Source organism: Penicillium concentricum, assembly GCF_028827145.1.
Source record: "Penicillium concentricum strain IBT 3081 chromosome Unknown utg000002l_segment0_segment0, whole genome shotgun sequence".
NCBI classification, from domain to species: Eukaryota; Fungi; Ascomycota; class Eurotiomycetes; order Eurotiales; family Aspergillaceae; genus Penicillium; species Penicillium concentricum.
The window spans coordinates 9,794,286-9,821,011 of record NW_026622755.1 but is presented as its reverse complement, the minus strand read 5'-3'; the positions used below and the strand labels follow the sequence as shown (position 1 = coordinate 9,821,011).

Below are 26,726 nucleotides of genomic sequence, written 5' to 3'. Positions count from 1 at the left end.
TGGGTAGATTTCTGGGGTCGGAGAAACACCAAGCCGGAGGGCAGAAAAAAAGTTGAATAAACTTTAACATCTTTGGACTCTCCATTCTCGCATACAAGTTGCTTCAAGTTGATTATCAGGTCTCCGTGAGGTAAGAAATTTGCTGGTTTTTCTTATTACCAAGTATTTTTCAATCATTCACCCCATCCCATTGCTATATGACTCACGTTCCTTGTGGAGGGGCACTACCTACATACCCCGCGGGGATTTCTTACATACTTGCTAACACCACCCATAGTCGAGACCCAGCTCCAACCATGGCCTCCGAACAATTGCGCATCCTCATTGTTGGCAATGGTGGCCGTGAGCATGCCTTCGCCTGGAAGCTGAGCGAGTCCCCCTTGGTCGATATCATCTATGTCGCTCCCGGAAACGGTGGCACAGGCCGGGGCAACAGCAAGATCACCAATGCCAATGTCAAGGGCGACGACTACCCCGGCCTCGTGGCATTTGCACAGAAAAACCAGGTGAACCTCGTGGTGCCAGGCCCCGAGGCACCTCTCGTTGATGGCATCCAGGGTTATTTCCAGGCTGGTGAGTCACATGCCACTTTTCTTTTCTTTTCTTTTCTGTTTTTTTTTTTTTTTCCCCCCCCTCGTTTTTTCTCCTGGTCTTTACGCCAATTGCTTTGAATAATTCTAACAATGGCTCTGGAAAACAGTCGGAATTCGATGCTTCGGTCCCTCCAAGGCTGCTGCCCGCATGGAGGGCTCCAAGACCTTCTCCAAGGACTTCATGCAGCGCCACCAGATCCCCACAGCCGAATTCGGAAACTTCTCTGACTACGAGTCCGCACGTCGATACCTTGACTCTGTATCGCACAATGTGGTGATCAAGGCCGATGGCCTGGCTGGTGGTAAGGGTGTGATCATGCCCACTACCAAAGAGGAGGCCCACAAGGCCTTGAAGGAAATGATGGTGGACCACCAGTTTGGCAAGGCTGGCGACGAGGTCGTGATCGAGGAGTGCTTGGAGGGTGATGAGCTGAGTATTCTCACTTTCAGTGACGGTTATACTATCCGCTCGCTTCCTCCAGCGCAAGACCACAAGCGCATCTTCGATGGCGATCAGGGCCCCAATACCGGTGGCATGGGCTGCTACGCGCCTACCCGCATTGCGCCGAAGGAGGTTGTGGATGAGATTGACCGGACCATCATTCAGCCTTCCGTTGACGGAATGCGAAAGGACGGTACGTTTTTATTAAAATATACATGCCCAAAGCATGTTGCTAATCCTGTCCAGGCTTTCCCTTCGTTGGTATCTTGTTCACCGGTCTCATGATGACCAAGAACGGACCCAAGGTCCTTGAATACAACGTCCGCGGTGGAGACCCAGAGACCCAGACTCTGCTGCCTCTGCTCAGCAAGGACACCGATCTTGCACAGATCATGGTGGCCTGTGCTGATCACTGGCTGGACGGTGTCTCGATCAAGATCGAGCCCAACTTCTCCACCACCGTCATTGCTGTTGCCGGCGGCTACCCCAACGCTTATGCCAAGGGCAAGACTATCACTCTGGCCCCCGAGCCTGCTGGAACCCTCATCTTCCACGCTGGCACAATTTTGTCCGGCAACGAGTTGCAAACCTCTGGAGGCCGTGTCATCGCCTCCACGGCTACCGCCTCAACCCTTGAGGAGGCCGTCGCTAAGAGTTATGAAGGAATCAAGACCATCAGCTTTGAGGACATGTTCTACCGCAAGGACATTGCCCACCGCGCCTTCCGCCAGACCGCCAGCACCTCGCTCACCTACGCCCAAGCCGGTGTCTCCATCGACGCCGGCAACGAGCTCGTTAACCAGATCAAGAGCTCTGTCCGCCGTACCAAGCGCCCCGGCACTGACGCCGTCATCGGTGGCTTCGGTGGCCTTTTTCCCTGCCCGCTGCCAACTCCGTCTACCACCCTCACTCGCCAACCCTAATTGGAGCCATTGACGGAGTCGGCACTAAGCTCAAGATCGCCCACTCAATCGGCATCCATGATACCGTCGGTATCGATCTTGTCGCCATGAACGTCAACGATCTTGTTGTCCAAGGTGCCGAGCCCCTCTTCTTCCTGGACTGCTACTCTTGCGGTCACCTTGACGTGCCCACTGCTGCGGCCTTCGTCACCGGTGTTGCCGAGGGCTGTGTCCAAGCTGGCTGCGCCCTGATCGGTGGTGAGACCGCCGAGATGCCCGGTCTCTTCGTCGACGACTCCTACGACGCCGTCGGTGCCGCCGTCGGCGCTATTAACACCACGGGCGACAATGCTCGCGCCATCCTCCCGCACACAGAAAACATGCGCTCCGGCGATGTTCTTCTCGCCCTCGGCTCGTCCGGCCCCCACTCGAACGGCTACTCTCTCGTCCGTAAGATCGTCGAGCGTGCCGGCCTGAGCTACACCGACCCCGCACCTTTCTCCATGCCCGGTCTCGACGCCGGCGTCTCCGTCGGCCGTGCCCTCCTCACCCCTACCCGCATCTACGTCAAGTCCATCCTCAGCGCACTGAACACCCACGGTAATGCTATCAAGGGTCTTGCCCACATCACCGGCGGTGGTCTCACTGAGAACATCCCCCGCATGCTCCCCGATACCCTCACTGCTCAGGTTGACGTTAGCACCTGGGCCCAGCCTTCCGTCTTCACTTGGCTCCAGCGTGCCGGTAACGTCTCCTCTGTTGAGATGGCTCGTGCCTTCAACTGTGGTGTTGGTATGATCATTGCTGTCGAGCCCGCCTCCGAGGCCGCTATCCGTCAGACCTTCGAGGCTGCTGGTGAGTCTGTTTACCGCGTTGGTGAGCTGCGTGCTCGCGGCGAGGGTGAAGAGGGCTGTGTTCTGTCTGGACTTGAGTCTTGGTCTTCGTAATTTCTACGATCTTGACTTTAAAATTTTGATGTTGGTGATGTTGATGCGTGATGCTTTATATATGGATGGAGAAAATGATTTGCCTGGGTTATCTATCTTATAGATTTTTTTTGTTACTGTTTCTTCTGGTTTCTTCGTATTCCCCGTCTTTCTTCTCTGCTTGGGGCCTATCATAATATAGGGCTTTTGGATGTGTCCCGAACTAATGCAGGTTTTTTTACATGATGCATGAAGCATGAAATTATATATACTGTTTTAAAAGAATTCCATTGATGTATATACCATATGTGTGCTGTAATTCTGAGTTTATACTTCAATCCTTTTTTTCTATATCAGGGCAACTCTCTTAGGTTCTCATTCCTGATCTTTCCGTACTTGCAGGGAAAGGGCCTTGCATAGCATCCAAATCCCTCAAAGCAGAACTTTGGCTCACTGAGTCTACACTATCACCCTCTGGTCCTCGCCTCTTCCTAACCCTCCACACTTTCACATCCCTCTTAATCTCCCATCTGCCGCTATAGCCCCATTCATCTTCGACCTACACCATCCCGACCAAAACTATTTCGAACTCAATGCTGACAAGAACAGCAGGGTGACAATGACCCATGCCTCCCGGGGAAAAGGTTGTGATCCTCGTCAGGATGACGGCTATATAAATCTACAGTTCCTAGTATATGCCCTATGACACATACCCGTCCAATGAAGACGCCAGAATATTCTCAATTGCTTCATCTATTTTCATTCTCTGTGTATACATATATATATGTAACATTCACTAAACTACAATAGCTTCAATGTAGACATTCTGTTGTTTATATAGATCTCTACACGAAGCAGACCATGGGCTAGCAAACCATCGGGTTATTAAAAGATCATATTCACTCGTGGACATTCAAGACTATAGTTGGTGATACGAATCGCTGATTCTAATAACGAGCATGTCCCTGCTGATAATCAAGTAAGGAGACCTAGTGAGAACGGTAGAGAAGACGAGTTCAATTCGAAGGTAATATACGTATTAGATCTGGTGGTCCTTTTGTGACGAAGTGGAAGGAGGGATTGTATGTTCAAGGTTGCTATACCTACTTGCTTCCTATCCAGTTTGCCAATTTAGTGTCCAGCATATATCTTATGGAATGATTGAATGATGCGAAAGACATATATTGGACTAAAGATCTAATATAGAAAGGCCAAGAAATGTTCTGTAAAAGTCAAGAGTGTAATTGGCCTAATGTATAGAAGACATGATTTAACAAGAAGCGTTAGATTTCTCGACAGCTTTCTAGGAGAATACAAGAGACCAGTGGAAGATTTCAAGTCAAAGTCATGTTAAAACTACGGACAAAGGCGGGCAATTTAGTTGATGACAACGCAAGGGCTAAAACAAAGACAGACGTTCAAGACGTCGAGAGAAAAGAAAAACGCAACCTAAGCCCTATAGCCAACCAATTTCATATACATACTCGCCATACAGGTAGACTATTGTCGCCGTAGCGCCAGAGACCCGTTCAGGTAAAACAATCAGAGAGGTGGACGGGGCAACGGATTGGTATGAGTGAAAAAACGGATAATTGGAAAGGTAATAAAATGTTTCAAAGCAGAGATGGATGGATAGAGAGATCGAGGTAAAGAGTAAGGTAAAGAGTAACAAAAAGAAAACGACCGACTCTATTCCACTAAAATCGAGATTCCATTTTCAGGCTATCCGCTTGATAATGCGAGTCCAACAACGCTTGCAATCCACCAGTGCCTCCATCCTGCTTTTTGATACACTAGGAAAGTACGAGCGAATACGAGTAGTAAAGTGCTGCAAGAAGCTTAGAAGCACTTGCGGTGAACGATGGAAGGACCGCTCTCGTCGTACTCCTGCTTGGAGATCCACATCTGCTGGAAGGTCGACAGGGAGGCCAGGATGGATCCACCGATCCAGACGGAGTACTTGCGCTCGGGGGGAGCAATGATCTTGACCTTCATGGAAGAAGGAGCAAGAGCAGTGATCTCCTTCTGCATACGGTCGGAGATACCGGGGTACATGGTGGTACCACCAGACTAGAAAAAAGAGGTACATGTTAGTGGGGATCTTGTACAGGTTCAACTCTGGGGGCTTTTCTTACCATGACAATGTTGCCGTACAGATCCTTACGGACATCAACATCACACTTCATGATGGAGTTGAAGGTGGTGACGTGGATACCGCCAGACTCAAGACCAAGAACGTTTGGCTGGAACAGAGCCTCGGGAGCACGGAAGCGCTCGTTACCAATAGTGATGACCTGTCCATCGGGAAGCTCGTAGGACTTCTCGAGGCTGGAGCTCTGGGAAGCGGTCTGGATCTCCTGCTCGAAGTCGAGGGCGACGTAGCAAAGCTTCTCCTTGATGTCACGGACGATTTCACGCTCGGCGGTGGTGGAGAAAGTGTAACCACGCTCAGCGAGGATCTTCATCAGGTAGTCGGTCAAATCACGGCCAGCCATGTCGACACGCGAGATAGCGTGGGGAAGAGAGAAACCCTCGTAGATGGGGACAACGTGGGTGACACCGTCACCGGAGTCGAGAACGATACCAGTGGTACGACCGGAGGCGTACAGGGACAGAACGGCCTGGATGGAGACGTAGAAAGCGGGTGCGTTGAAGGTCTCGAACACGATCTGGGTCATCTTCTCACGGTTGGACTTGGGGTTGATGGGAGCTTCGGTCAAGAGAATGGGGTGCTCTTCGGGGGCAACGCGGAGCTCGTTGTAGAAGGTGTGGTGCCAGATCTTCTCCATGTCGTCCCAGTTGGTGACAACACCGTGCTCAATGGGGTAACGGAGCGTGAGGATACCACGCTTGGACTGTGCCTCATCACCAACGTAGGAGTCCTTCTGACCCATACCAATCATGATACTGTGCCCATGTTAGTATTTTTTCGCTTCATTGAGGATCAAATTGGCTGTATATGGAATATATAGCCAAAATGAGTAAAAAAAAAAGGGGGGGGGATTATTTACCCATGGTGACGGGGGCGACCGACAATGGAGGCTGTTGAATTTTGTCAGTTATTTGATCCTCATACTCAAGGCTATTCCCAAGCGAAAGAGGGGAAAAGCCATCCGACGCAAGGGTTGGTGGGATGGCGGCCTTCGCAAGGGAGGGGTGTCATATTCTGTGGGGTTGAACTTACGGAAGACAGCTCGTGGTGCGTCGTCACCGGCGAAACCGGCCTTACACATACCCGAACTACATCGCAAATCATCAGTATCATAGTTCTTGTAGTCCTTGGAGCGCCATCTGGCCGTTGTGGAGGGATGTGGAAAGCCATTGAGATGGATTCCATCTGCCGTCGTGGCGGATTAGGGGTGGCGACGACCGCGACCGGGCTGGTTTGACGACCAAGCCCAAACACAAGCCAGAAGCTCCGGGGGAGAGAGCATAGCACATACCCATTGTCGATGACGAGAGCAGCAACTTCTTCTATAAGAAGATATACGGGTTAGTTTCTCATTCGCAAGATTCGAAGCTGAGAAGGGGGGGGGGGGGGCAGCTTCCGGGGAAGCTGCTGATGTGGCCACATCAAGAAGAACGTACCCTCCATTGTGACAGAATAAACAAGGAACCTGGGGGAGAAGGAAAAAAAGAAAAGAAAGATGGAATGAGGTTAGAGGGGGGGATATAGTTGGGATTAGGGGAGAAGGGAAGAAGGAAGAGAGTGAGAGAGAAGAGTGGAGAGGGGTTTGTGATGGCTGGGATTGTGCGCTGCCTGAGGCCTCTCTCTTTTTATCCCCTCTGATCTACAGATTTTGGGGTATTTTCTCGTTTTTTTATATGTAAATTAGTGAGAATAAGGCAGAACTATTTTCAGTATGAATTTCTCGCCGTCTTTGATTCCTTTAAACTTGTCTACCTAAAGTATTGCGTGGACAATCTTGGGTGTGAGCCTCCCAGACCCTTCTGGGTACGGGGGGAACACGTACCTTGACCGGGTTAGTTACTTTAGTGGTCTTTACTTGTATTACACTGATTACAACAGTGGCAAAGCATAAAGGCATACAATTGTAGTCCAAGTGCTCAAGGCTACTGGATTCCCTTGCTGAGTCCAGTGGCGCAGATATTCTAAGTATAGGACACACCGGACCCAGACTTCACTCCTTGGGGTAGACACCCGTTCCAAGGTTGTTGCAAGTGGATAAGGCGTGTACGGGATAATACGGCTATCTGGGAGTCTCAGGCTGTCAGAACAAGTTATCCTCGTTACCGCCATTTCCCTTGGTCTAAGAGGAAAACTAAGCCTGTTGTAACGGTGAGGCGGTAAGGTGGTGCCACGTGATATGGGAATGAAGTACACTCTTCTAAGCACCCCTGACTATTGACTCCTATTTCAATGATCTCCTGATTCTTCAGAATGGAAATGCGTCAGCCCACTTTGACCATTTCCGCAGAGAATGCCAGTTGACCTCCATTGGCAACAAAAGTTCTTCGAAGTTGAACTTTAAGCCCCTTGGAATATATCTTGGCACTCAAATTTGATAACCGGGTTCTGGAACATTCGAAGGTTACATATGTACTATCATATCTCTTGAAAAGCCATGACCCTGTCAATGGATGATACATCACCCGCACGAGGGCCGTTTATTCCTATCGCTCTTGAATTCACAAGCCGTGCCCTGGTCGATTGTCTAGATTTCGAGTCGGAGATGGCTAGGCCCACCGAGTTATCCGCTCAACGGTTCCACGCAATTTGAAATCACACACCCATATTAGGAGCTTTCATTCGAGCCCAAACAAAACTTGATAACATTCTTTTAAATCCTCCTATTTTGAGGGTTGTCATAGGAAGGCCTGACAACCGAATATGCATTACATGGGCCAAGACTTGAATCAGTTTGTAACTCAACATTTTAGGATGAATATAATGGAGTCCTCGGCTTTATGATATACCCTCCTATGCCAGGGTACACAAATGCATAACGCCATCATTTCTTCTGGAGAAAGCGTACAGTCTATATTGTAGTCTATGATGAGTTCAGTTCCTTTTCCCAAGCTTTTGGGATATGGTCACATGATCGAACCCGCTGGTCGCCGCGCGAATCAACCAGAGTCCTCCCCGAAACGTCAGATTATGTCAGCGGACTTTTTTCCAGTAGAAAAGTATTGGGAGAAGATCGCGACTGCAACAATACTGTGTGATACACAGTAAATCAATTTGTGACCGACATAGACTCTCTCTCCATACTCTCCTCTTCTTTAGCCTCCCCCAGAACCAATACCTACACCCCGACCTTACAAACTACCCCGCCAGCCCACCATGGACCCAGAAATGAACAAGCTGCTCAAATGGAGTGTCGCCAACTCCCAGGCATCCGCAGGCGCCGATGGCGAGGGCAGCGCCAATAATCTTCCGGCAGCTGCGGCAGCTGCGTCAAACTTGACCCCGCAGATGGTCAACACACTCTTTGGCGGTCCTTCCGAGGCCGACCTGATGCGGGCCGCAATGGAGGTCGTGCACGACAACGAGTCCGACCTCGAGAACAAGTTGATCGCATTCGACAACTTTGAGCAGATGATTGAGGGAATTGACAATGCGAACAACCTCGTCCCGCTCAACCTATGGAAGCCGCTTGTCGAGCTGCTCAAGCACGATGAGGCCGAAATCAGACGTTATGCGGCCTGGTGTGTGGGCACCGCTGTGCAGAACAACCCGAAGGCACAGGATCAGGTATGAAGACTCCAATTGATCTACCAACTATGATGATCACAATACTAACACATCCACCAGCTCGTCCTCCTAGACGAAATCCCTACCCTCGTCACCCTCGCCACAACAGATTCCAACCCCGCAGCCCGCAAGAAGGCCGTATATGCCATCTCCTCCGCAGTCCGTAACCACCAGCCTGCCTTGGATTCACTGAACAAGAGTCTCCCAGAAGGTTATCCCACCGACAAGACCGACGCCGCCGACATGGATGGTATTGACGCTATCATTGATAAGCTGCGGTCCCACCCGGTCGATGCCTCTGCATGAAATGGTCCAGCTTTGACTGGACTGTAAGAGTTAGAATATACAAAGACACAGAGGCAGGGAGGCAGCAATATACCCAAATGCGAGTCCATCCCTTGGCACTGGCTTTGTGTCGTGCCAAGGGTTGGCGCTCGCAGTGCGACAGGCAACTATGCTGTTACTGTAACTGCTTTGAGCGCTGTGATGACGACGCTAGGCTTCACTGCTGGTAAATACCGGCGATCATTTGACGTGCGGATACCCGAAATGGTTCGGCACTGGTTTCTGGTTACTTGGTTGCCTGAGAGTTGCATCAGCGTGATCTAACAACCTGATTTTTTGTGGCATAAGCATATATTTCAATTGTACATACCCAGGGCTTTTGTCCTACGTGTCCTACATTAAATGCAATCACGAGTTTCCACTGTCAATGTCAATTTCGGATACCTGAAACTGTTTTGGTGCCTGTGCTGCCTGATTTTGACTGTTTTGTCGTTGTAATCGCAGACCCCAAAGAACACAACAGGTACATACTAGACCGTAGATCATTGATGAGAGACCTCAGGAACAGCGGAGATCAATTTACTATGAACTAAAGCTCATGTTGCCCTTAGTTGATGATATCCATAGATATCGCGGAACAACATTTCTCCACCCAGACATCGTCATTAGACTCCAGCTCTCACTAGCATCATCCCCTCAACCAAGATCCCATCCCCCACACATCTCAAAATGGACAGCTCAAGCAACCGACTCTTCCGCTTCTCCAAGCCCGAGTGGCTGAATAACTCTGCCGTCCGCAATGGCGGCGTCTATGTTGCAGGCGCACTGGTAAGCATCCGATCCACCTCCACCTCCACCCTCCTCCGGGGTCGCTTGTCGCGATAACCCAAGCTTGAAGCCTTCAACTCCGAAGCAAAATGAAATGGAATTGAATCATATACTTTCCTCAAATAAATGCAAACTAGAAGGATCCAAAGCTAACAATCCCTCTTACCATAGTTCGCAGCAGGCTTCTTCTTCCTAATCGACGTCGCCTCATTCTCGCGCAGCCCGCGCAACGGCTCAGACGTGCATATCAAATTCGTCGACTGGATCCCGGGTATTTGCTCTGCGCTCGGAATGCTGGTTATCAACTCGATTGAGAAGAGCCGGCTACAGGCTGATAGCTTTAGTTACAGCGGGAGTGGGGTTGCGTGGAAGGCGAGATTTGTGCTGTTTTTGGGCTTTGCGCTGCTTGCTGGGGGGCTGGCTGGGAGTGTGGTATGTATATGTCCTTTTCTTCTTATACTTCTACCCTGTGGAGAGGGTATGGGTGGTATTGGGGGCTTTGCTGACTTGCTTCTCCGTAGACGGTTATGGTCCTCAAGTACCTTATCAAGGATTATCCTATCCAGACGCTCTACTTTGGAATTGCGAATATTGTGGCGAACGGCCTTGTTATGCTCAGGTACGTGTTTGTCTGATTCGATTTCATTCGATATGAAGTTGTACTTTCATACTAACATTGCTATTCCCATTCTAGCTCGATCGTTCTCTGGGTTTCTCAGAACATCGAGGATGACTACACTTACAATCTTGCACTGTGAGATGGGTGGCTTCAATCTATAACTTGTCTTTCTGTATTCTACTCGATCTTCTTGGTGTGATGACTTTTTGCCGGGATGCATTATATGCCTCCGCATCTTTGGCTGGGATTGGCGCTTTAGCATGAATTCATTTGTATTTCTCTTACATTTCACGTGGTCTCAAAATAAGAGTACTTATTATGACAGTCTTTGAGATATCTAGAATACCATTGGCATTCTACGAGTAAACAGTAGGGTTAAACATTATCAAGAAGAGTATCATTGCAACTATGCATAGAGAAAAGAAGGCCATAAGGCGCCCCTTGAACGCCAAAGCCCAGATATGCATTCATAAAATCGTAAAAATCACCGTTACCCACATTGCAATCAACCCTTTCAGTGATCCTCGCAGAACAACCTCAGTAATTCATCAATACAAGTCATAGCTTTCTCCTTCTCCAAGACCGAAGGCGCTAGCCCCGGCGTCTGCTTCAAAAACCTCCGAAGCGCAAAAGCAGCAGCTTTATACGTTGCATGGTACATAGCCTTGAACTCGTCATCATCCGAAGTGGTACCCGGCGCCGGCGTTTCAGCACGTAAAGCTTCCGGCGCCGGCGTCATACCCGAAACATCAGGCTCGGGCTCCGCACCAGCACCGCCTGGCGGCTTGCTCATGGACGCAGAGCGCATATTCGGAGTGGCACGGTGGAACCCGTACAGACGCATACAGGTCAAGATCGTGCGCGTGATGAGATTCTTATTCTCTGCAATCACAGCATCCGGATCCTTAGCCGGTGAGCCTGGCGTAGACACCGGTTTCTCCTCGGAGAACGAAAGAGATGACGGGCCCTGGCCTTGCGACATCTGTGGTCCACGGCGCAGACCAGAATCCAAGAACGGGTTCGGGGTTGGAGCACGTTTTTGCGGATCGACGTTGAGGGCTGGCGTTGCGCGGCCGCGCATGCTACCTGGTCGATGTAGGCCTGCCCCGATAGAGACGGATCGGGAACGGTGCGAGACGATCCGGTCGAGAGATAGGAGAGAGGGGCCGTCTTCTTCAGGCTCGCGCTTAATGCGTAGCGTCTGCAGGTTCTGTGATGAGGAGAGAGGTCGTGAAGGTGCCATTAGTTGTGAGACGGCTTCGCCGCCTCGCTGGCGGACGCGGCGGTGGTGCTGCGCGGCTACTTCGAAGAGTGTTGCTACTCTTTTGCGTTTGGGGCTGGGAGAGCTTATGTCTGGGAGGAACTCTGCGCAGCGCGGGTTGGTGATAGGTTGATCTGGGTTGGATGGTGGTGGAGATGGGTAGGCCTGGGCCTGGGTGAGTCGTGAAGTTGATAGTGGTGCGGCGTAGATTCTGAGTTCGTAGGGAGCACGTTGTGGTGTATTTCTGTGACCTGGAATCTCGGAGGGGGATGAATGTGGCGGGGTGGGTGGACGTGTGCATGATGCTGCGCTGGATAGCACGCCGTAGACTAATAGGCTTGTTGGGGTTGCGTTGCCTGATTTAGTGTTGCCTTCGACGCTGACCAGCAGACCGACTGGGCATTGTAGTGATTGCTGGAGTGTTGAGTCTTCTTCACTTAACCAGAGGGCGCCTGTTAGCTTCCTCTGAAGCCATTTTGATGTTCCCGCATGGGATGTGTGTAGCTCGAGGTTGGGACCGGCTCGTGCATGCAGTGGGATGAGTGCTGGATTGACGAAGCTGCGGAGATTAAGCCGGGACTCTTTTGATAACTCGGACTGCCAGTAGGAATTCGGATCGACCAGCCGAATCCCTTGTAAAGTGGTCAGTGAAGAATAAGATGCGATACGCGTGTGGTTTACCTTCTAACTTGGAGTCCAAGCTGAGAGGAATGGATCCTGTCCAGACATTCATCTTGTAATCTGAATCCCGGAAAGACGTTTCATGTGTTCAGCATAGTGATAAAATTTTGTATAGTTGTGTTGTTTCTAAACTGATCTGCTGCTATCTCCAAATCTCTACAGACGCGCCGAGTCCGCGCGCGGTCACGTGGACCATTTCATAGATCAAACCAAATAACTCAGTTTAAAAGGGAAGAATTTGTGAATGTTTCTAGGAGCTAGGTAGATCTACATTCCTCAATTTCCAGAAGAATTTTCTATATCCATTGGGTTATAGTACACCTAGAGTAGCACAGCCAGGTGTTGGAGCCATCGCCATTTAAAGTGAGGCACACCCCGCACCAAATCACTCATACAAAGCATATCAATCATACGCTGAAATCAAAAGAAACAGTAGGAAAACAGAAATCATCATGAACAAGGCCTGATGCCGCGAGGCCAACTGGGCTACAGTATAGGTTTAGTCCTTGGCAACCCCGCGCCTCATCCAGTCTGGGCGATCAGAACTCTTCCTGTTCCTGGAAGAACATTGAGAAGCTAATAATGGTGCCATAGATCAATAGGCCTCCGAAAATCGACATGATCATCGCTGGGATCTCGATTGCGCCGCTGTGGGCGAGGACGATAGGAAGTGCTAGGAAAGAGGTCAGTTGAATATTGATCAACAGCGCAATGATGAGCCAATTAATATAGACACATTGTAGTCTAGACATTAAGAGCCGATCAATCGAGGAATGATTTGTCCCACAAGAGGGGGTATTGTTGACGGAACCAACGACGTACCGATACCAGTAAGAACCAAAAATCCGGTCATGAACCGTCCAAAGTCCATCGCGGAATTGCTCGAACTGTCCATGAAATCATCTGGGTTTGCGCATCGTTGGCAGATCCAGTTGGGAAGCGGCGCAACAACGTAGATGCCGACCACCAGCAGCGGCCAGTATCGGTGCCATAACGCGGAAGAGAGAATAACGAGGAGGAAGCCAATTGCGAGAACCTGGTCAGATATTAGAAAATATTTAGAAGCCAGGCAAACATGGAATAGGAGCGTACAAAGGAGAGCGCGATGATGGTCTTGAGTCCAGCGGCCATGATTGCGGAGACGCCGAAGCCCGTTCAATGAGACTAAAGGTGGGAGGGGTAGGAGTTGTTGGACTGGGTGAAACCAGGAGAAAATATCAAGAGCAGATCAAAAAGTAATGCCCCATTGGCCGAGTGCAGGATATCAAAGAAGTTCTGTACAGCGATAAGCTGGAGATGAGCTCGAGAATGAGTGACGTTGGCGCCTGAAGGTCACTGGATATTTATGGCCTCAGGCACCAACAGCTCATGCTTCACACCGCGTCACTTTACTGCCTGCTCCAGCTCCCCCATTCTCCCTCCATCACCGGATTATCCCTCGGATTCTTGAGTCGCTGTTCCTGAATCTTTATTTATCAACAATAATCCACTTTCTCTGTTTGCTTTGATATCCATTCAACCCTTTCCGCTACGATGTTCAGAAACAATTACGACAACGATGCCGTCACCTTGTAAGACCAGGTCCCCGACCTTCCTCGGATTCATCAGATGCTAACTCGAAGGATACCAGCTCTCCACAGGGTCGGATATTTCAAGTGGAATATGCACAGGAAGCAGTGAAGCAAGGATCCGTCGTCGTGGGATTGGTGAATAAGACACATGCCGTGCTGGTTGGACTCAAGGTTCGCAGACCTACAACAGAAAACGAACAGATCAAACCGTCAAAGCTAACATTTGAATACCCCCTAGCGCAACGCCGAAGAGCTCTCCTCGTACCAGAAGAAGATCATCGAGATCGACTCGCACATGGCGATCGCCATCGCCGGCCTTGCATCAGACGCTCGCGTCCTCTCAAACTTCATGAAGCAGCAGTCCCTCGGATCGAAGATGACCTACGGCCGGCCCATTCCCCTGGACCGAATCGTTGCCCAGATCGGCGACCGCGCGCAGACCAACACCCAGCACTACGGGAAACGGCCGTACGGTGTGGGTCTGTTGGTTGCCGGTGTTGACGAGGCTGGCCCCCATCTGTTTGAGTTCCAACCCTCCGGGCTGACACACGAGATGGTTGCTTGTGCCATCGGAGCCCGCTCGCAGATGGCGCGTACGTATTTGGAGCGAAATCTCGACAAGTTCGAAGACTGCAGTCGCGATGAGCTGATCCAGCATGGGTTGAGCGCGCTAAAGGAGACGCTGTCTCAGGATAAGGAGCTTACAGTGGACAATACCTCTGTTGGTGTTGTCGGCGTGACTAATGGCAAGAAGGAGAGCTTCAAGCTGTATGAGGGCCAGGACACGGCTGCGCTGCTTGAGGTGTTGGAGCAGCGTGAATCCGCTGGTGCGGAGGCCGAGTCCATGGAGGTTGATTCATAATTGTTTGATTTGGTTTAATGATTCGCATAGACATGAAATCCTGATTATGCTTTGTCTTGTGTTTGCGTCCAATTATCTAAGTTATTCAATCATCAATTCATAAGCCCCTTCTAACGAAGTAATCTACTTGTGTATGTTGATATGCCCACTGAAGTTTTCCATCACCGAAACCCAAGAAAACCCCCGAAACAAACCCGAAATAAACACGGCGACATCTATATCCAAATGCCCCATTTGTTTGATGATCAAGCAGAGCAAATTCACTCTTCTCCCCAGTTCAACTGCATCCGCCCATTACTGACTTGATAAGCCAGCAACTTCGGCCAGACCTCAGAAACCTCCTTGGCCTCGGCAAGAATCCCCCCATTGCTAGCACTGATATATCCCTCCTTCACAGCATTGCGCACCCAAGCCAACAACCCATCCCAGTACCCATTGATATTCAACAACACAACACCAACATGATGAATCCCCAACTGGTTCCACGTCGTCATCTCCATAACCTCCTCAATAGTTCCAAACCCACCAGCCAGCGAAACAAACCCAGACCCAGGTCCACCCTCAAGGACCTTCTCCGCCATCATACGCTTACGCGTATGCATATCGGCGACGATGGTCGTGACGCCGTACTCGGACTCCGGAATTCCATCAACATCATCAGCATCAATAACCCGCTCAGCGGCTTTGCCAGGTGCTTCGGTAGCAGCCCGGCCTTCCTGTTGCCCGCGCATGCCGCTGACGGTTGCGATTTTAACTAGTGCGCGTGGGATGATGCCGTGTACGGCTTTCGGGCCTGAGAGTGCGACCAGTGTGCGCGCTAATTCGCCCATCAGGCCCGTTGTGCCGCCGCCGTAGACTAGTTGCACATTGTGTTTGTGGAACTCTTCGGCGAGGGTTCGGGCCGCTTCCATGTGTACTGGGCTGTTACCTGGGACGGAGCCGCAGCTGGAGACCCGAGGGGATTCGTTAGTTCAGTGTTACAAGGAAACAGGGGATATATGAAACGTCTGGGTTTTAAGGTCACACACGCCATATTAGACGATGTGGTGTTGTAGTCTTGAGAGGGGTGGCGGTAAGGGGTATGACTCACAATACACAGACAACGGCTGATTTGGTCTCCGGGTATGCCATGTTGATATATAATTGGAGTCTCAGTGTACAAAGAAACAAGAGATCTTGAAAGAGTTTTTAGTCAGAGACTGAAGAGAGGTTGCTCGAGATGAAGGGACGAAACAGGTACCCAAATTGCCCCCCACTCCGATAAGAGATAGCGAAGTATAAAAGGTCTCCAACTTTGCTCTTCGTACTTTTATAACATTTTACAAATACCTCTATATATGCTATATATCAGAGCCCAATGGGTTCTTTACGATAGTCCAGCCCAATTTAGAACAAGAATTTGGATTGAATAGGGCTTGTGTACGATGGGTACTTAGCTGCATACATACCTAAAAAGCTGGCTTTATTTAGATTCCGACCACCTAAACATGTACGTACGTACACGCCTCGACTTCTTTTGAGAAGATACTAGAGAATATAAGGAATTGGTTGAATGGTGTGTCATATCACCTTTGAGATGTCAATTTAGTGACAAGGATGAACTAACAACTGCTGTACTATATAAAATCTGGACATAAAATAAAACCCAAGAAGAAAGAAAATACAAAAGTCAGTGATCATCTAGACCATGACCATGTATTGAATTCCGGGGCATCCGAGAAATCAAGCCCAATTAGAGAACTGTCAGAGGAAGTATCTGAATATCCATCCAGATCGGCATCGTCAATCTCCTCGACCTTTCCTCCCCCATCCACAATTGTGAAAACGCGCGGGAGGTCATCATTTCCCTCAACAAAGGCACCTGCATCAAGCAATATGTTAACCAGCTCGGTATCTTTGCCAGCCAGTTGGAGCAACCCTTCCCCCTTCCCATTGATGGTATGCAACGGTCGCTCTTGCTTCAAAAGCTCGCGTAGTATGTCGATGTGAGCTTCTCGCACGGCAGGAAACAGTGCTGTCTCCCCAAGCTTGTCAATTGCCATCACGCTTGCTCGATGATTGAGAAGCCATTCAACCATATCTCGCTCCCCTTTTTCGACGGCCTCCATTAGGGCTGTTCTTCCCCCATAACAAGACCTGCCGTCAATATTGAGCGAGGGGGAATTATTGGCAAGGATATCCAAGATCGCAATTTTTTTCTGGCTTGGAATTGACGACGTTGAGATCATCCAGCCTAACGGATCCGTCAATGACATGAGGTTGGGATCTGCCCCATTGTTAAGAAGGGCTTGCACACGGCCAATGCTGGCTCCTCGTGTCGCAGCATAGCACAAGGGAGTGACTAGGGTCTTTTTACCACAGATTTCGTTGGGATCTGCTTTGGCCTCCAAGAGCATTTGAACCGTGCGTAAGTGACCGAATGATGCCGCGGTAAGCAGTGGTGTCCAGTTGAGCTCTCTGTCATGTATATCGAGAGTCGCTTTCAGGCTGATGAGAGTCTCCACAGCTTTCCAGCAGCCATAGAAAGAGGCAGCGTAGAGAGGGGTCTGCGGTGCTGGCATATCTAGCAACTCACGATTGATCTCCACCAAAGCGCGCACATCATCACCATGTCCTTTAGCAGCTGCTACCCAGCACAACCCTTACTTGTCTTCGCGGAGAACCCCACTGTCTGCGCCGTGCTGTAGCAAGACACGAACAATGTGGATGTGCCCAAGATAGGATGCCAGGTACAATGGAGAGGGGAAACGAGATGTGTTGCTGTCTGGGATATCGACTGGTGTCTTGTTTTCTAGAAGAACACCGACAAGACGAGGCATGTTAAGCCAGGTGGCTTTCCATAAAATGACTGGCATCCAAGACAGATTGTCATCTGTTTCGGTTGTGTCGGAATCTTCAAATATTTGCTGGCTGGCGTCAGATATAATATTGTGGACATAGCCCAAAGCAGCGGTCTCATCGCCGGCCTGTAAAGAATGCAGCAGCTCAACCATAGGTTCACATTTCTTTGTGCCTGAGATGCGTCCTCCGATCTTCTCTAGTATCTCTCGGGAGTCTTGATCAAGTCCTTCTTGGTGTCGAAGCAAGTCATATGCACATGTGACTGCTTTTGGCAGAGGCCTTGAAAAGGGATTGCTCATGGACCAAAACATATGAGCCCATGGGGTGAGATTACCATCTGGAAGAATGAGGGCTGAGTCCAGTGATTGTATGGCTTGATGGCTTCTTGTCAAATGGTAAGGGAAAGCCTGGACGGCATAAAAGAGGAAACCATCGCTATTCCCGATGATCTGAGGAAAGATGTTATCCTTTGCAGCAAGGTAGTAGCTAAGATACGTACAAAAGGCACTTTCAATCTGGGCGCGGATCGTTTCATGTGTGAGATGTAAGACGAGAAAGCTTACCATAGTCTCATATATTACTATATCGGACTCATTCCAGATATAATTTGGACCCTGCCTTAGAATCCCTTGGACATGATCGTGGATATAAAGCCGGTCTTCTTTGAAGCTCACCACAGCTGGAAGCCAGCTATGGAGCTGGTTTAGATGATAATCCACTTGTGTCATCGATGGTAAGTCTGTGATCGCCTGAGTACTGTTTTCGTGGTAATATAGAAGTGATCCAGCCTCCCGGCCGGCCAAAGGCCGATGCCCATGGCGAATCCAGTGCAAAATCCAACAAAGTGCAGGCTGGTTATCGACAGATCTTAGAATGGAATCAAGTACTTTTGCGGGACAGGCTGTTGGTGAGATATCGCTGAGCAGGTCGCCAAATTTGGACAAAGCAACCGGTGATTCTTCATCGGGCCAGCCGGTATGAGACTGGAGCAGCTTGACTATTGAACTCAAGTTGTCTTGGCTCATGGCGACAAGTCTTTCTAGATTTGTGGAGATCCGCTGCCTGCCATTATTGGAGACGCAGAGGCGTTCCATGAGGAACTCAATGTAGTCGCTATCTGAAAGGTTGCGCTCGTAGACAGGCCTTTCGTTGGATGAAAAGGACTGGCATATACTCTCCATGCCAATTAGCTCATCTCGAACGATGGAGCCGCGCTTGTAAGACACCACAATCCTCAGCTTCTCTTCTGATGCACTTTCGAGCCTCCCAATAAGCCCCCAAAGGGCCCTTCTGCTAGCGCGATCACAGTTGTCAATATTTTGCAACACAAGAATACGGCCCCTTCTCAAGTACGACAGAAGATGGAGGTTGTGGAGATCTTTCTGGATCCATCCTCGCCGATTCAGAATATTCCCGTGGATTGCAGCTGTGTCTTCGGTGATAGAGAGGTCAGAAGTTGCGAGGTCCTGCAGTATCATCGAAGATACCATCTGAGTCATAGAAAAGCCCGAGAGAAATCCCGGGGGAAATGCGAAGAACAGACCAGGTATCTCGTCATTTCCGTGAATGGAAAGGTCAGACTTCCACGACAAAAAGACCTCTTCGGTCAATTCTGTACACTCGTCTTGATACTGACCCTCCAAGCATAGCATCTGCAGTCCATTTGCCATTTTCCATCTTTTATATGGCTCGCTGCATAGAACCGAACAATACTGAAATACCTGGATCGATTTCATCTGTTGATGAGGTAGGGCCATAGATGTTATCGTTTGCTGTAGTGTGGTCCACATGCGGCCCAAATATCCAGCTGTTGAATCCATACATTAGAACAAGTTGGAAACAATATCATAATTGAATAGGAGATCTCACTCTTGACTGCATGGCAAATGAGCCGGTTGCGGAAAAGACATGGATCATAAACCAAAGGAGACCGAACACAAGTCTCTGTCGGCACACCTAGTGTTGAGGTAAAATCATCAAATACCTGAAAGAAAGTGTTAGCTGTTTCTCTGGGTAAATCAGAGCTTTAAAAAGCCCCAGCTCAAGCTTGAGTATAACCTACTCCAACTCCATTTTCAGCGGAGAGAATACTGATAGTTGGTGTGTACAAAGTGACTCTGGACTGAAGAAACAGTCTAGTCACAATTTCCGATGCATCTGCCAGGGCTCGTACAGACTTCAACGTCGGGAGTTTAACCCACGACCTGTAGTTTGAACGAGATTTGAGAAGATCCCAGAGCTGACTATCAAGAGCCTACACATTCTGTCTTCGGTGAAAGCTCTCCCAGAATACCTATAGCGCAAATCAGACTTTGTGCCTCCAAGATTAACTGAAAGGGATGCTATTGACATACAAACTGTACTGCGGTGTCGATGATACCAGACCAGTTGACCTGCTCGAGATACGCAATGGAGATAGCCTGTAATGAACCTGATAGCTGTTGAGCCGGATATTACTTTACATTCTTTAAGACCAATGCACCGAGGTCGTACGCAACAAATATGCAAAGCTGTTGTGTCTTCTTCTGGAGATTGGTGTTAGTCAACTTCACAGTGCTGTGGATAAAAAAAAAAGCCAGATTCTTACACTTTGGTTGTTTTCCAAATGCTTTTTGAGTCCGTCCAGCAGCAAAAGAGCTTGTTGTTCCACTGATGGAAGTGCAAATTCGCCCAGAAGGATACTGTCAAGATCACAAGAGAAGACAAATTCTCTTATCTCACAACTTAGCTGAGGCGTGACCAGGGCTTCGAGGTCAAGTTGGTAGTCTGGGCTCAAGGCTTTGATGTGGACAACACTATATGACTGAGGTCAGCAACAGCTAGTAGCCTGTTTGAAACGATATAGTTCGCTAATAGACAAGGAAACTTGAAAAAGTTGCTTACCTGAGTCCAGCCTTTACAACGTCGGCCTCCCTAGATTCTTCAACATGATCAGCTAGTTCGGGACTGATGATAGGCAGATGTGCACTTTCCATAATAGCGTGATAACCTTGAAGAATGCAGAAGAAGCAGGATGTTCGGGGTTTTTCTTTTGTTCTTTCAAACTTTTGATATAGACCAGATCTGAAGTATCTTAAGAAGTTTGTATAGCGGGTGTGAGTATTGCACTGGATCTGAGGCTTGTAAATCAGAGCGAAATCCAAGAGAAGAAAAAAGGCTGTGGTTCCTGTGTGTGAAAAATAGGAAGAGAAAAGAAGGGAGAAAGAGCTACTGTATAGAGGGGTATGTTATAGATGACTCGAGCACCCAACGTGGCGCAAGTTTCCAACAGCGGCTAACATCGCAATTAGAGTGACATTTTATGTTCCAAACTGTTGGGGGGTAATACCGTTGCCCATGCTATTGGGTTGCTAATATAGGAGCAGTAGAAAGAGAACGTGGATTGCATCGAGTTGACATATATGAAACTTTGGATGAAAAAACCATATGAGCTATGTGGGCATTCACAAAGATATGACAGGGTATGTGACTAGATGGTGCAAATTTGATTATATTATTCGTGGTTATATATATATGCATTGTTGGTTGGAGGTCAGTGATGTCTATACTTAACCAACCAACTACTAGGTAGCGCTAATTATTAGTCTCATGGATCAGAACATCCTGTTAGTTCAGTTTTCTAGAAAACGTTCTTCTTAATGCGCATCTCTGTTTCCCCTTTCGAAATTTATATTGTTGCATTCGGACAGTAAGGCATTGCCTGCTTGCTTGTAGTGAGCCAGATCTCTTTTTGTTAGCATGAAGCTATACAAGGAGGTTCACGGTAGTATTTAACTCATCACTGTTAATTCCTGTTAATAACTTTCTTGCTTACTCTACAAACAAGCAGAAAGCTACCTAAATAGCTAGGCAAGGCCTGGCAAACTAGGCAGCAAGCATGGGATGCTACAATAAACAGTTATTCTTTCTTATTGCTGCATCTCGGATACTGCCAGTGGAAAACTTCCCTTTAAATCTTCTGCATGTTCCTCTTTGGTGGTATCGGGCCTCGGTGCTAGGGAAGGGGCCTTTGCGGTTATACCGACCAACCCACACCCTCCATCTTGTGGCCTAGAGAGTCATACGAATCTGGCTCTTGGTCATCTAGAGCCTGCCCTTGATGTGCCGAATCTCCAGCCTCAAAGGTAACAAGACAATGCAATCACTCAAATACACATGCTAATAAGAAACCATTATTCCAGGTCACATTCCCGGACCTCAAAACCATGGCCCAAGTTTATAATTTCCTTCTATCGGTCCACCCGGGACAAAAACATGGTATGTACGACTTCGTGACTCTACTTGTAGAAGGAGAATCTAACAAATAAAAAGAGTCCCGACCTTATATTGTCTGAGAATGATTCCTCTGGCCACAGCACAAGCTACAGTTGCACCGGCAGCAATCCTTGAACCAACCCAAGTACTCCGGCAAATGAAAAGAAAAAAGTACCTGCTTTTGCAGGATGTTGCCGGTTATTTTCCGAAGAAAGAGCTGGGCTAACCGGCTCGAGGACTCAGGTGCACAATCACCGGAGACTACAGGGCCTAGAGCTGATAAATCCGAGCTTGGAGCTGAGGATTCTCCCAGTAAAATCGAAGATTCTGATACTCTCCCTTCATGTCTTCTAGCCTAAGGGTGATCACTCTTATGGAGTGATTTAGAGCGGTCGTGGGCACTCAACCATTCCTGACAGATCATTCGGATACTAACTTGCTGGTTTTATAGCAGCCGAATTAATCCCATCTCTCACCACACAAATGTCCTGGAGTGGTTCGAATATGCTAGTAGATTGCGCCACGGCTGCTTTTACACTGATCCCACTGCCGTCTACAACAACCCGCAGAGCTTTGTGCCTCATGGAAGACGTTTCGAATACGCTCTTGGTTTTGTGAAGCAAGTCCTGGACATGAAACGGACACTCTACTAGCAGTGTGACAAGGCGATATCATCACAACGTCCAGATCAGCATATGGTGGGGGCTCTCATTATGAAGCACGGCAGCAGTGCCAAGAATCCAAAGACGAGCACGAGCTACAGTGTTTAGATACTCTATGGTATAATAAATCAGAACTCAGCATCATGCCAAGATATATGTAAAACTCAGCTAATAGCCAGCTCCTAGATACCAACAGTGTAGTCCCCGTAAATGCGATGCCCAAAACCCCAAACGCCCAGAGATGCAACAAAAAAAGGGTATCAAGAAAGCAACTCAGCTGACAATCCGGCTCTTCTTCCTCTTCGCCTTATCACCAGCAGAGCTAGGCGGGGAATTACTTTTCTCGGAAGCCTTACCAGGGGTCTCGACGCGGACCTGCGGCGTCGAAGCCCTAGCAGGCAGCGCAGAAGGCGTACCAGTCGCCACCGCATTAGCAGCTATTTTCGGCGCAGCTTTAGCAGCCGAGCCGGCAGCCTCGCCGCCAGTCCGTGATAGGATGAACGAGCCTGGTTCGCCGACGAGAGGGCTTTCGTCCATGAATTCGTCGCCGTAGCGCGTGAGCAGGCTGAATGATTCGGCCAGACTGCGCGTATCTTGGAAGCTTGAGCTTGTGGTAGATCCGCCCAGGCTTGATTTACTGGTTGATTGGGAAGATTCGGTGATTGGGAAGGATACATCTGGCATGGGTGTTGCTTCTTTGCTCTGGGAGGCTTGGCTGGTGGTTCCGGCAGTTTCTTTGCTGCGGACTCCGGGTGGCAAGTATGTGTGTCCATGGGAGGCGGTAAATGTTGGTAATGTCGCGGCGGATTTCATGAGCTGGGTTAGGGATGTGACAGCTGATAGCTGTGGGAAAATCATTCATTAGTATACTTGTCTCGAAGCGGTTGGTAAGGTACGAGAGAATACATACAATTCGGTTGCCCACTACACCCGCAACTGAAGGAGCCATGTAAATGCAGTCGCCGACAATGAAGTACGTAGATATCACGGTCACTTCGTCGTCCATGCCGCTCCTTTTCCGCCGGTTCTGTTTGCGGATCACCCAGATGTTGGACGGCTCGTGGGCGAAGCGATTGTCTGTCTGTGCGGCTGCTTGGAGGGGGTCATATGACACTATGAACTCCAGACCCTGCATTGTTTTCAGTCGGGCTTCGAATGCTTCGCGCGTCTCGACGAAATGACGGAAGGCATCGTTGTAGTTGGCTTGGATGGCTAGCGAGGCGTTGTTGGAGGTCGAATCAAAGAAAGGGGATTCGGCAAAGTAAAACAGGACTAATTGATCAGAAAACTACAGGTCCAGGTATGGTAAAACGTGCAACTCACTGTTGTTGGAATGAAGGAAACCCCCCATCATCTGGACGTGCGGGGGAGACCGCCAGAGGATCTCCTCCATTGAGGCATCTTGACTCGCCATTTGCGATTTTGGAATGATAGACCGAGTGAACTTCGGTCTATCTAAGCTCGCAGCAAGCTTTTATTTTTGAAAATTGCGAAATAGGGTCAAAGGAAAGATGCAGCTCGGAAGCTGAAGCTGAAGCTGCGGAGAAAATGATGTTTGTTTTGTTTGCATCTTGACATAGATGATGACGATGGAAATAATCAGTTGAAAGAGTGGTGAATATTTACATTTCTAATTTCTATGATGTTTTGACAAAGATTGTAGACAAAATACAGGAGAATATCAAAAAGCCAACCGAAACGCCAACGCTGTATGTTGAATCGAATCTCTATCCCAACGCATGGATCCGAATGTTGAAAGCAAGGAAACGCGTGGATCATGATGCGACAAAGCACAACTGTCATAATGATCAATGACCGATAACCAAAATTGCATCGAGTAGCTAAGAGGTCATACTCTATTTCTCGTCTGCATCAAGCGGCGTGAAGACGTTGCAAACTACACGTAGTTTGGTCAACATCTCATCCCATTCGCCCTCCGCTGTGCTGAGTGTGGTAATAGCACCCCCGGCGCCAATTCGCCAGGTCTGCTGCTTATTCTCGGTGTAATCTCGACCACCGTAACAAGTGAATGCCGAGCGGATCAAAACCGAGAAGCTTCCACCGCCGCCAAGGTCCAGGAAACCCATTACACCGGAGTAAATGCTACGCTTGCGATTTTCGATCGTACGAAGATGCATGCAAGAACGTTCCTTGGGCGCACCAGTCATGGAACCCGGTGGGAGGCACCGCTGGAGGGTAGTCAGGCCGTGGACGGACATGTTGGGGGTATTCAGCTGAGACATATGTCGCACAGCGAATCCAGGGTGGTTGGGGCGGATCTTGCCCTTGATATGAGTGATCATTGAGTAAACTCGGCCGTAATCTGCGACCTCGAGCAATTTCTCAACATGGACGCCACCTGATCCGCAGATGCCGTACAGATCGTGCCGGATCAAATCCGCGATCATCAGGTTCTCGGCCATCTCTTTCGTGGAGCCGAGGATCTCACAGGCCTTCTCCATGGTCATGCCTGGGGACTTTCGGACTGTGCCTTTCATTGGCTTCATCTCCACTGTTGACTCACGGTCCCAGTTGAGGAAACACTCTGGACTGCTGCTCGCAATCTTCGTATCTCCCAAATCTGCAAAGGCGCTGAATGCAGCGGGGTTGTATGTTTTGAGTCGCTTGTACAGCTTCCAGGGGAACATCAAACGATCCGACTCCACTTCTGGAACTGGCAGGGTGATGGTCGTCTCAGAGGTTAGACATAGCTCATAAGATTCACCGGCTTCCAGCTCCGCTTGGCATGACCCGATTTGCCGTTTGTACTCCTTTTCCTCGGGGAACTGAATTTTGCTTTCCCGGAGAATTGAATCCAAGCCCCGGTCCACAGATGTATCATTACCGTTGTCCGAGAAGTCTTGCAGCTGCTGCAGGGTCTCATCAAGCCAACCCGCATCATCACCGCGAGTGGATTGAATGACAACGGCGCCAGTAGTATTGTCAACCACGACACTTCTTTCACACCAGAGAAGGCTGACATCTGGTGGATCCGCAAAGGAGGGATCAGATGAAGATTCCCCGGTGCTGGAGGGCCTTGGTGACTCAGAAGCCTGCGCATGGCCTGGGTGGGGAAGACAAGTGAGACCCAGTTCGTAGGAGAGATAACCCAGGAAGCCACCCCAGAATGGCACCTGAGAGTTCCCTGAATCAACTTTCTTCATTTCCATCAAATACCTTAAGGCGTCCCACAATTGAGCAACGGTAACATAACTTTCAACCTCTTTGCAGTCGCCATCCAGCTGAAGCAATCGAAGTTTATGTGTCTCAACATTGTATTCAAACCGCCATGAGCCAGGACTCGGCACCGAAGCGATGTTGTATTGGCCATTGGATTGGAAGAGGACTGCCGGCGAACCTGGTTTGTTGAAAAGTTCACTTATATCCTCTGCGGTCAAGTCAGACCGGTTAAGGGACCGGTAAGTCGAAATTTTCGAAGTCGACTGGCTCCAGTTGAGCATTTCATAGGCAGCATCAGGGAATGGACTGGGGGCTGTTAGGGGGCTGATGACTGTGCTAGGCAGGGAACAATATCCCCCGCGCCCAACAATCTTGTTGTATCCAAGAGCCATCCTCCACCAATTTCGGAGAAGTGCCTGGCAGGCATTGATTTCAGATTTGCAGGACTCCGGGTGGAACTGAACACCCCAGAATGGCTTCTTGAGATGGCGAACTGCCATGGGTATCTGTGTCTTCGAGCGATCATTTAGAGACAACCATGCCAAGTATTCTAAATCGGTGGATTTTGAAGAAGCGGAGTTGGCATAGAGTGAGTGGTAAAGCGTCACCTCTACCTCCGGTATATGTTCAAAGATATCCTTCGCTGACGTGGAGATCTTGTGAATCTGACCATGAATGGGGTACGGGAGCCGCTCGATAGGCACGCCGTTATGAAGGCAAAGACTTTGAAAGCCCAGACAGATACCAAAAACAGGAAGGAGATCTGAGTCATGGAGGTTCCAAATGTCTCTCATGATGCCGATATCAGTAGGCACGTTGGGATCTCCTGGTCCTGGCCCAAGAACGACAGCTTCATAGTGCTGGAGGAACTCGTTCATATTGGAATCTGGCCATTCTGAGTCGATGGTCATGACTGTGACCTTGACCCCCAGTGTCTCCTCCAGCATGGCGACAACATTGTAGGAGAATGAGTCATAGGCATCAACATACAGAACGCTCTTAGTCGAAGAGCTAGGGTCAAGTTGTGGCACTGTGTTTTCCTTATCTGGGGCATCCCAATCACCTAGCATTGGTACCATGTTGATGTTTGGATCTGATGGTGG

General features: G+C 49.2%; 13 protein-coding genes across 13 annotated transcripts; 4 read left to right on the top strand and 9 right to left on the bottom strand.

Moving 5' to 3' along the window:
- Window positions 1–296: 296 nt before the first annotated feature.
- ade1 (bifunctional aminoimidazole ribotide synthase/glycinamide ribotide synthase) lies at window positions 297–2,884 on the top strand (the record flags this gene model as incomplete). The annotated part of the gene is made up of 4 exons (XM_056725191.1): window positions 297–573; window positions 701–1,228; window positions 1,282–1,899; window positions 1,965–2,884. 4 exons carry the CDS (start codon window positions 297–299, stop codon window positions 2,882–2,884), a joined length of 2,343 nt encoding a protein of 780 aa, XP_056581441.1.
- Window positions 2,885–4,442: 1,558 nt separating this feature from the next.
- act1 (actin) lies at window positions 4,443–6,631 on the bottom strand. The gene is made up of 6 exons (XM_056725190.1): window positions 6,452–6,631; window positions 6,307–6,337; window positions 6,048–6,103; window positions 5,875–5,905; window positions 4,999–5,770; window positions 4,443–4,933 (listed from the first exon to the last, which is right to left on the bottom strand). The coding sequence occupies exons 1-6, from the start codon at window positions 6,456–6,458 to the stop codon at window positions 4,703–4,705; spliced, it is 1,128 nt and encodes a 375-aa protein (XP_056581440.1). The 5' UTR covers window positions 6,459–6,631; the 3' UTR covers window positions 4,443–4,702.
- A 1,537-nt stretch (window positions 6,632–8,168) lies between these two features.
- On the top strand, window positions 8,169–8,885 carry fes1 (Hsp70 nucleotide exchange factor FES1; the record flags this gene model as incomplete). The annotated part of the gene is made up of 2 exons (XM_056725189.1): window positions 8,169–8,579; window positions 8,640–8,885. 2 exons carry the CDS (start codon window positions 8,169–8,171, stop codon window positions 8,883–8,885), a joined length of 657 nt encoding a protein of 218 aa, XP_056581439.1.
- Window positions 8,886–9,593: 708 nt separating this feature from the next.
- N7517_007458 (UPF0220 family protein) lies at window positions 9,594–10,450 on the top strand (the record flags this gene model as incomplete). The annotated part of the gene is made up of 4 exons (XM_056725188.1): window positions 9,594–9,692; window positions 9,864–10,124; window positions 10,214–10,311; window positions 10,387–10,450. 4 exons carry the CDS (start codon window positions 9,594–9,596, stop codon window positions 10,448–10,450), a joined length of 522 nt encoding a protein of 173 aa, XP_056581438.1.
- A 375-nt stretch (window positions 10,451–10,825) lies between these two features.
- Window positions 10,826–12,305, bottom strand: N7517_007457 (uncharacterized protein; the record flags this gene model as incomplete). The annotated part of the gene is made up of 2 exons (XM_056725187.1): window positions 10,826–12,204; window positions 12,254–12,305. 2 exons carry the CDS (start codon window positions 12,303–12,305, stop codon window positions 10,826–10,828), a joined length of 1,431 nt encoding a protein of 476 aa, XP_056581437.1.
- A 487-nt stretch (window positions 12,306–12,792) lies between these two features.
- N7517_007456 (Vps55 family protein) lies at window positions 12,793–13,384 on the bottom strand (the record flags this gene model as incomplete). Its single annotated transcript, XM_056725186.1, has 3 exons — window positions 12,793–12,926; window positions 13,076–13,289; window positions 13,346–13,384. The coding sequence occupies 3 exons, from the start codon at window positions 13,382–13,384 to the stop codon at window positions 12,793–12,795; spliced, it is 387 nt and encodes a 128-aa protein (XP_056581436.1).
- A 402-nt stretch (window positions 13,385–13,786) lies between these two features.
- On the top strand, window positions 13,787–14,686 carry pre5 (proteasome core particle subunit alpha 6; the record flags this gene model as incomplete). Its single annotated transcript, XM_056725185.1, has 3 exons — window positions 13,787–13,824; window positions 13,884–13,995; window positions 14,063–14,686. 3 exons carry the CDS (start codon window positions 13,787–13,789, stop codon window positions 14,684–14,686), a joined length of 774 nt encoding a protein of 257 aa, XP_056581435.1.
- Window positions 14,687–14,946: 260 nt separating this feature from the next.
- N7517_007454 (LOG family protein) lies at window positions 14,947–15,597 on the bottom strand (the record flags this gene model as incomplete). The annotated part of the gene is made up of 1 exon (XM_056725184.1): window positions 14,947–15,597. One exon carries the CDS (start codon window positions 15,595–15,597, stop codon window positions 14,947–14,949), a length of 651 nt encoding a protein of 216 aa, XP_056581434.1.
- A 765-nt stretch (window positions 15,598–16,362) lies between these two features.
- N7517_007453 (ankyrin repeat domain-containing protein) lies at window positions 16,363–17,247 on the bottom strand (the record flags this gene model as incomplete). Its single annotated transcript, XM_056725183.1, has 1 exon — window positions 16,363–17,247. The coding sequence occupies one exon, from the start codon at window positions 17,245–17,247 to the stop codon at window positions 16,363–16,365; it is 885 nt and encodes a 294-aa protein (XP_056581433.1).
- Window positions 17,248–17,328: 81 nt separating this feature from the next.
- On the bottom strand, window positions 17,329–19,197 carry N7517_007452 (uncharacterized protein; the record flags this gene model as incomplete). The annotated part of the gene is made up of 1 exon (XM_056725182.1): window positions 17,329–19,197. The coding sequence occupies one exon, from the start codon at window positions 19,195–19,197 to the stop codon at window positions 17,329–17,331; it is 1,869 nt and encodes a 622-aa protein (XP_056581432.1).
- Window positions 19,198–19,781: 584 nt separating this feature from the next.
- On the bottom strand, window positions 19,782–20,502 carry N7517_007451 (uncharacterized protein; the record flags this gene model as incomplete). Its single annotated transcript, XM_056725181.1, has 5 exons — window positions 19,782–19,820; window positions 19,882–19,947; window positions 19,990–20,052; window positions 20,115–20,322; window positions 20,411–20,502. The coding sequence occupies 5 exons, from the start codon at window positions 20,500–20,502 to the stop codon at window positions 19,782–19,784; spliced, it is 468 nt and encodes a 155-aa protein (XP_056581431.1).
- A 2,214-nt stretch (window positions 20,503–22,716) lies between these two features.
- Window positions 22,717–23,857, bottom strand: med6 (mediator complex subunit MED6; the record flags this gene model as incomplete). The annotated part of the gene is made up of 3 exons (XM_056725180.1): window positions 22,717–23,286; window positions 23,354–23,715; window positions 23,767–23,857. The coding sequence occupies 3 exons, from the start codon at window positions 23,855–23,857 to the stop codon at window positions 22,717–22,719; spliced, it is 1,023 nt and encodes a 340-aa protein (XP_056581430.1).
- A 442-nt stretch (window positions 23,858–24,299) lies between these two features.
- pabA (aminodeoxychorismate synthase pabA) lies at window positions 24,300–26,702 on the bottom strand (the record flags this gene model as incomplete). Its single annotated transcript, XM_056725179.1, has 1 exon — window positions 24,300–26,702. The coding sequence occupies one exon, from the start codon at window positions 26,700–26,702 to the stop codon at window positions 24,300–24,302; it is 2,403 nt and encodes an 800-aa protein (XP_056581429.1).
- Window positions 26,703–26,726: the final 24 nt, after the last annotated feature.

What these genes read in the sequence shown, in the direction of transcription:
- act1 (XM_056725190.1), bottom strand. An exon ending in GCTCTCGTCATCGACAATGG is followed by an intron (nt 6,104 to 6,306) that starts GTATGTGCTATG and finishes TTTGCGATGTAG; the next exon opens with TTCGGGTATGTGTAAGGCCG. An exon ending in CGCACCACGAGCTGTCTTCC is followed by an intron (nt 5,906 to 6,047) that starts GTAAGTTCAACC and finishes AAAATTCAACAG; the next exon opens with CCTCCATTGTCGGTCGCCCC.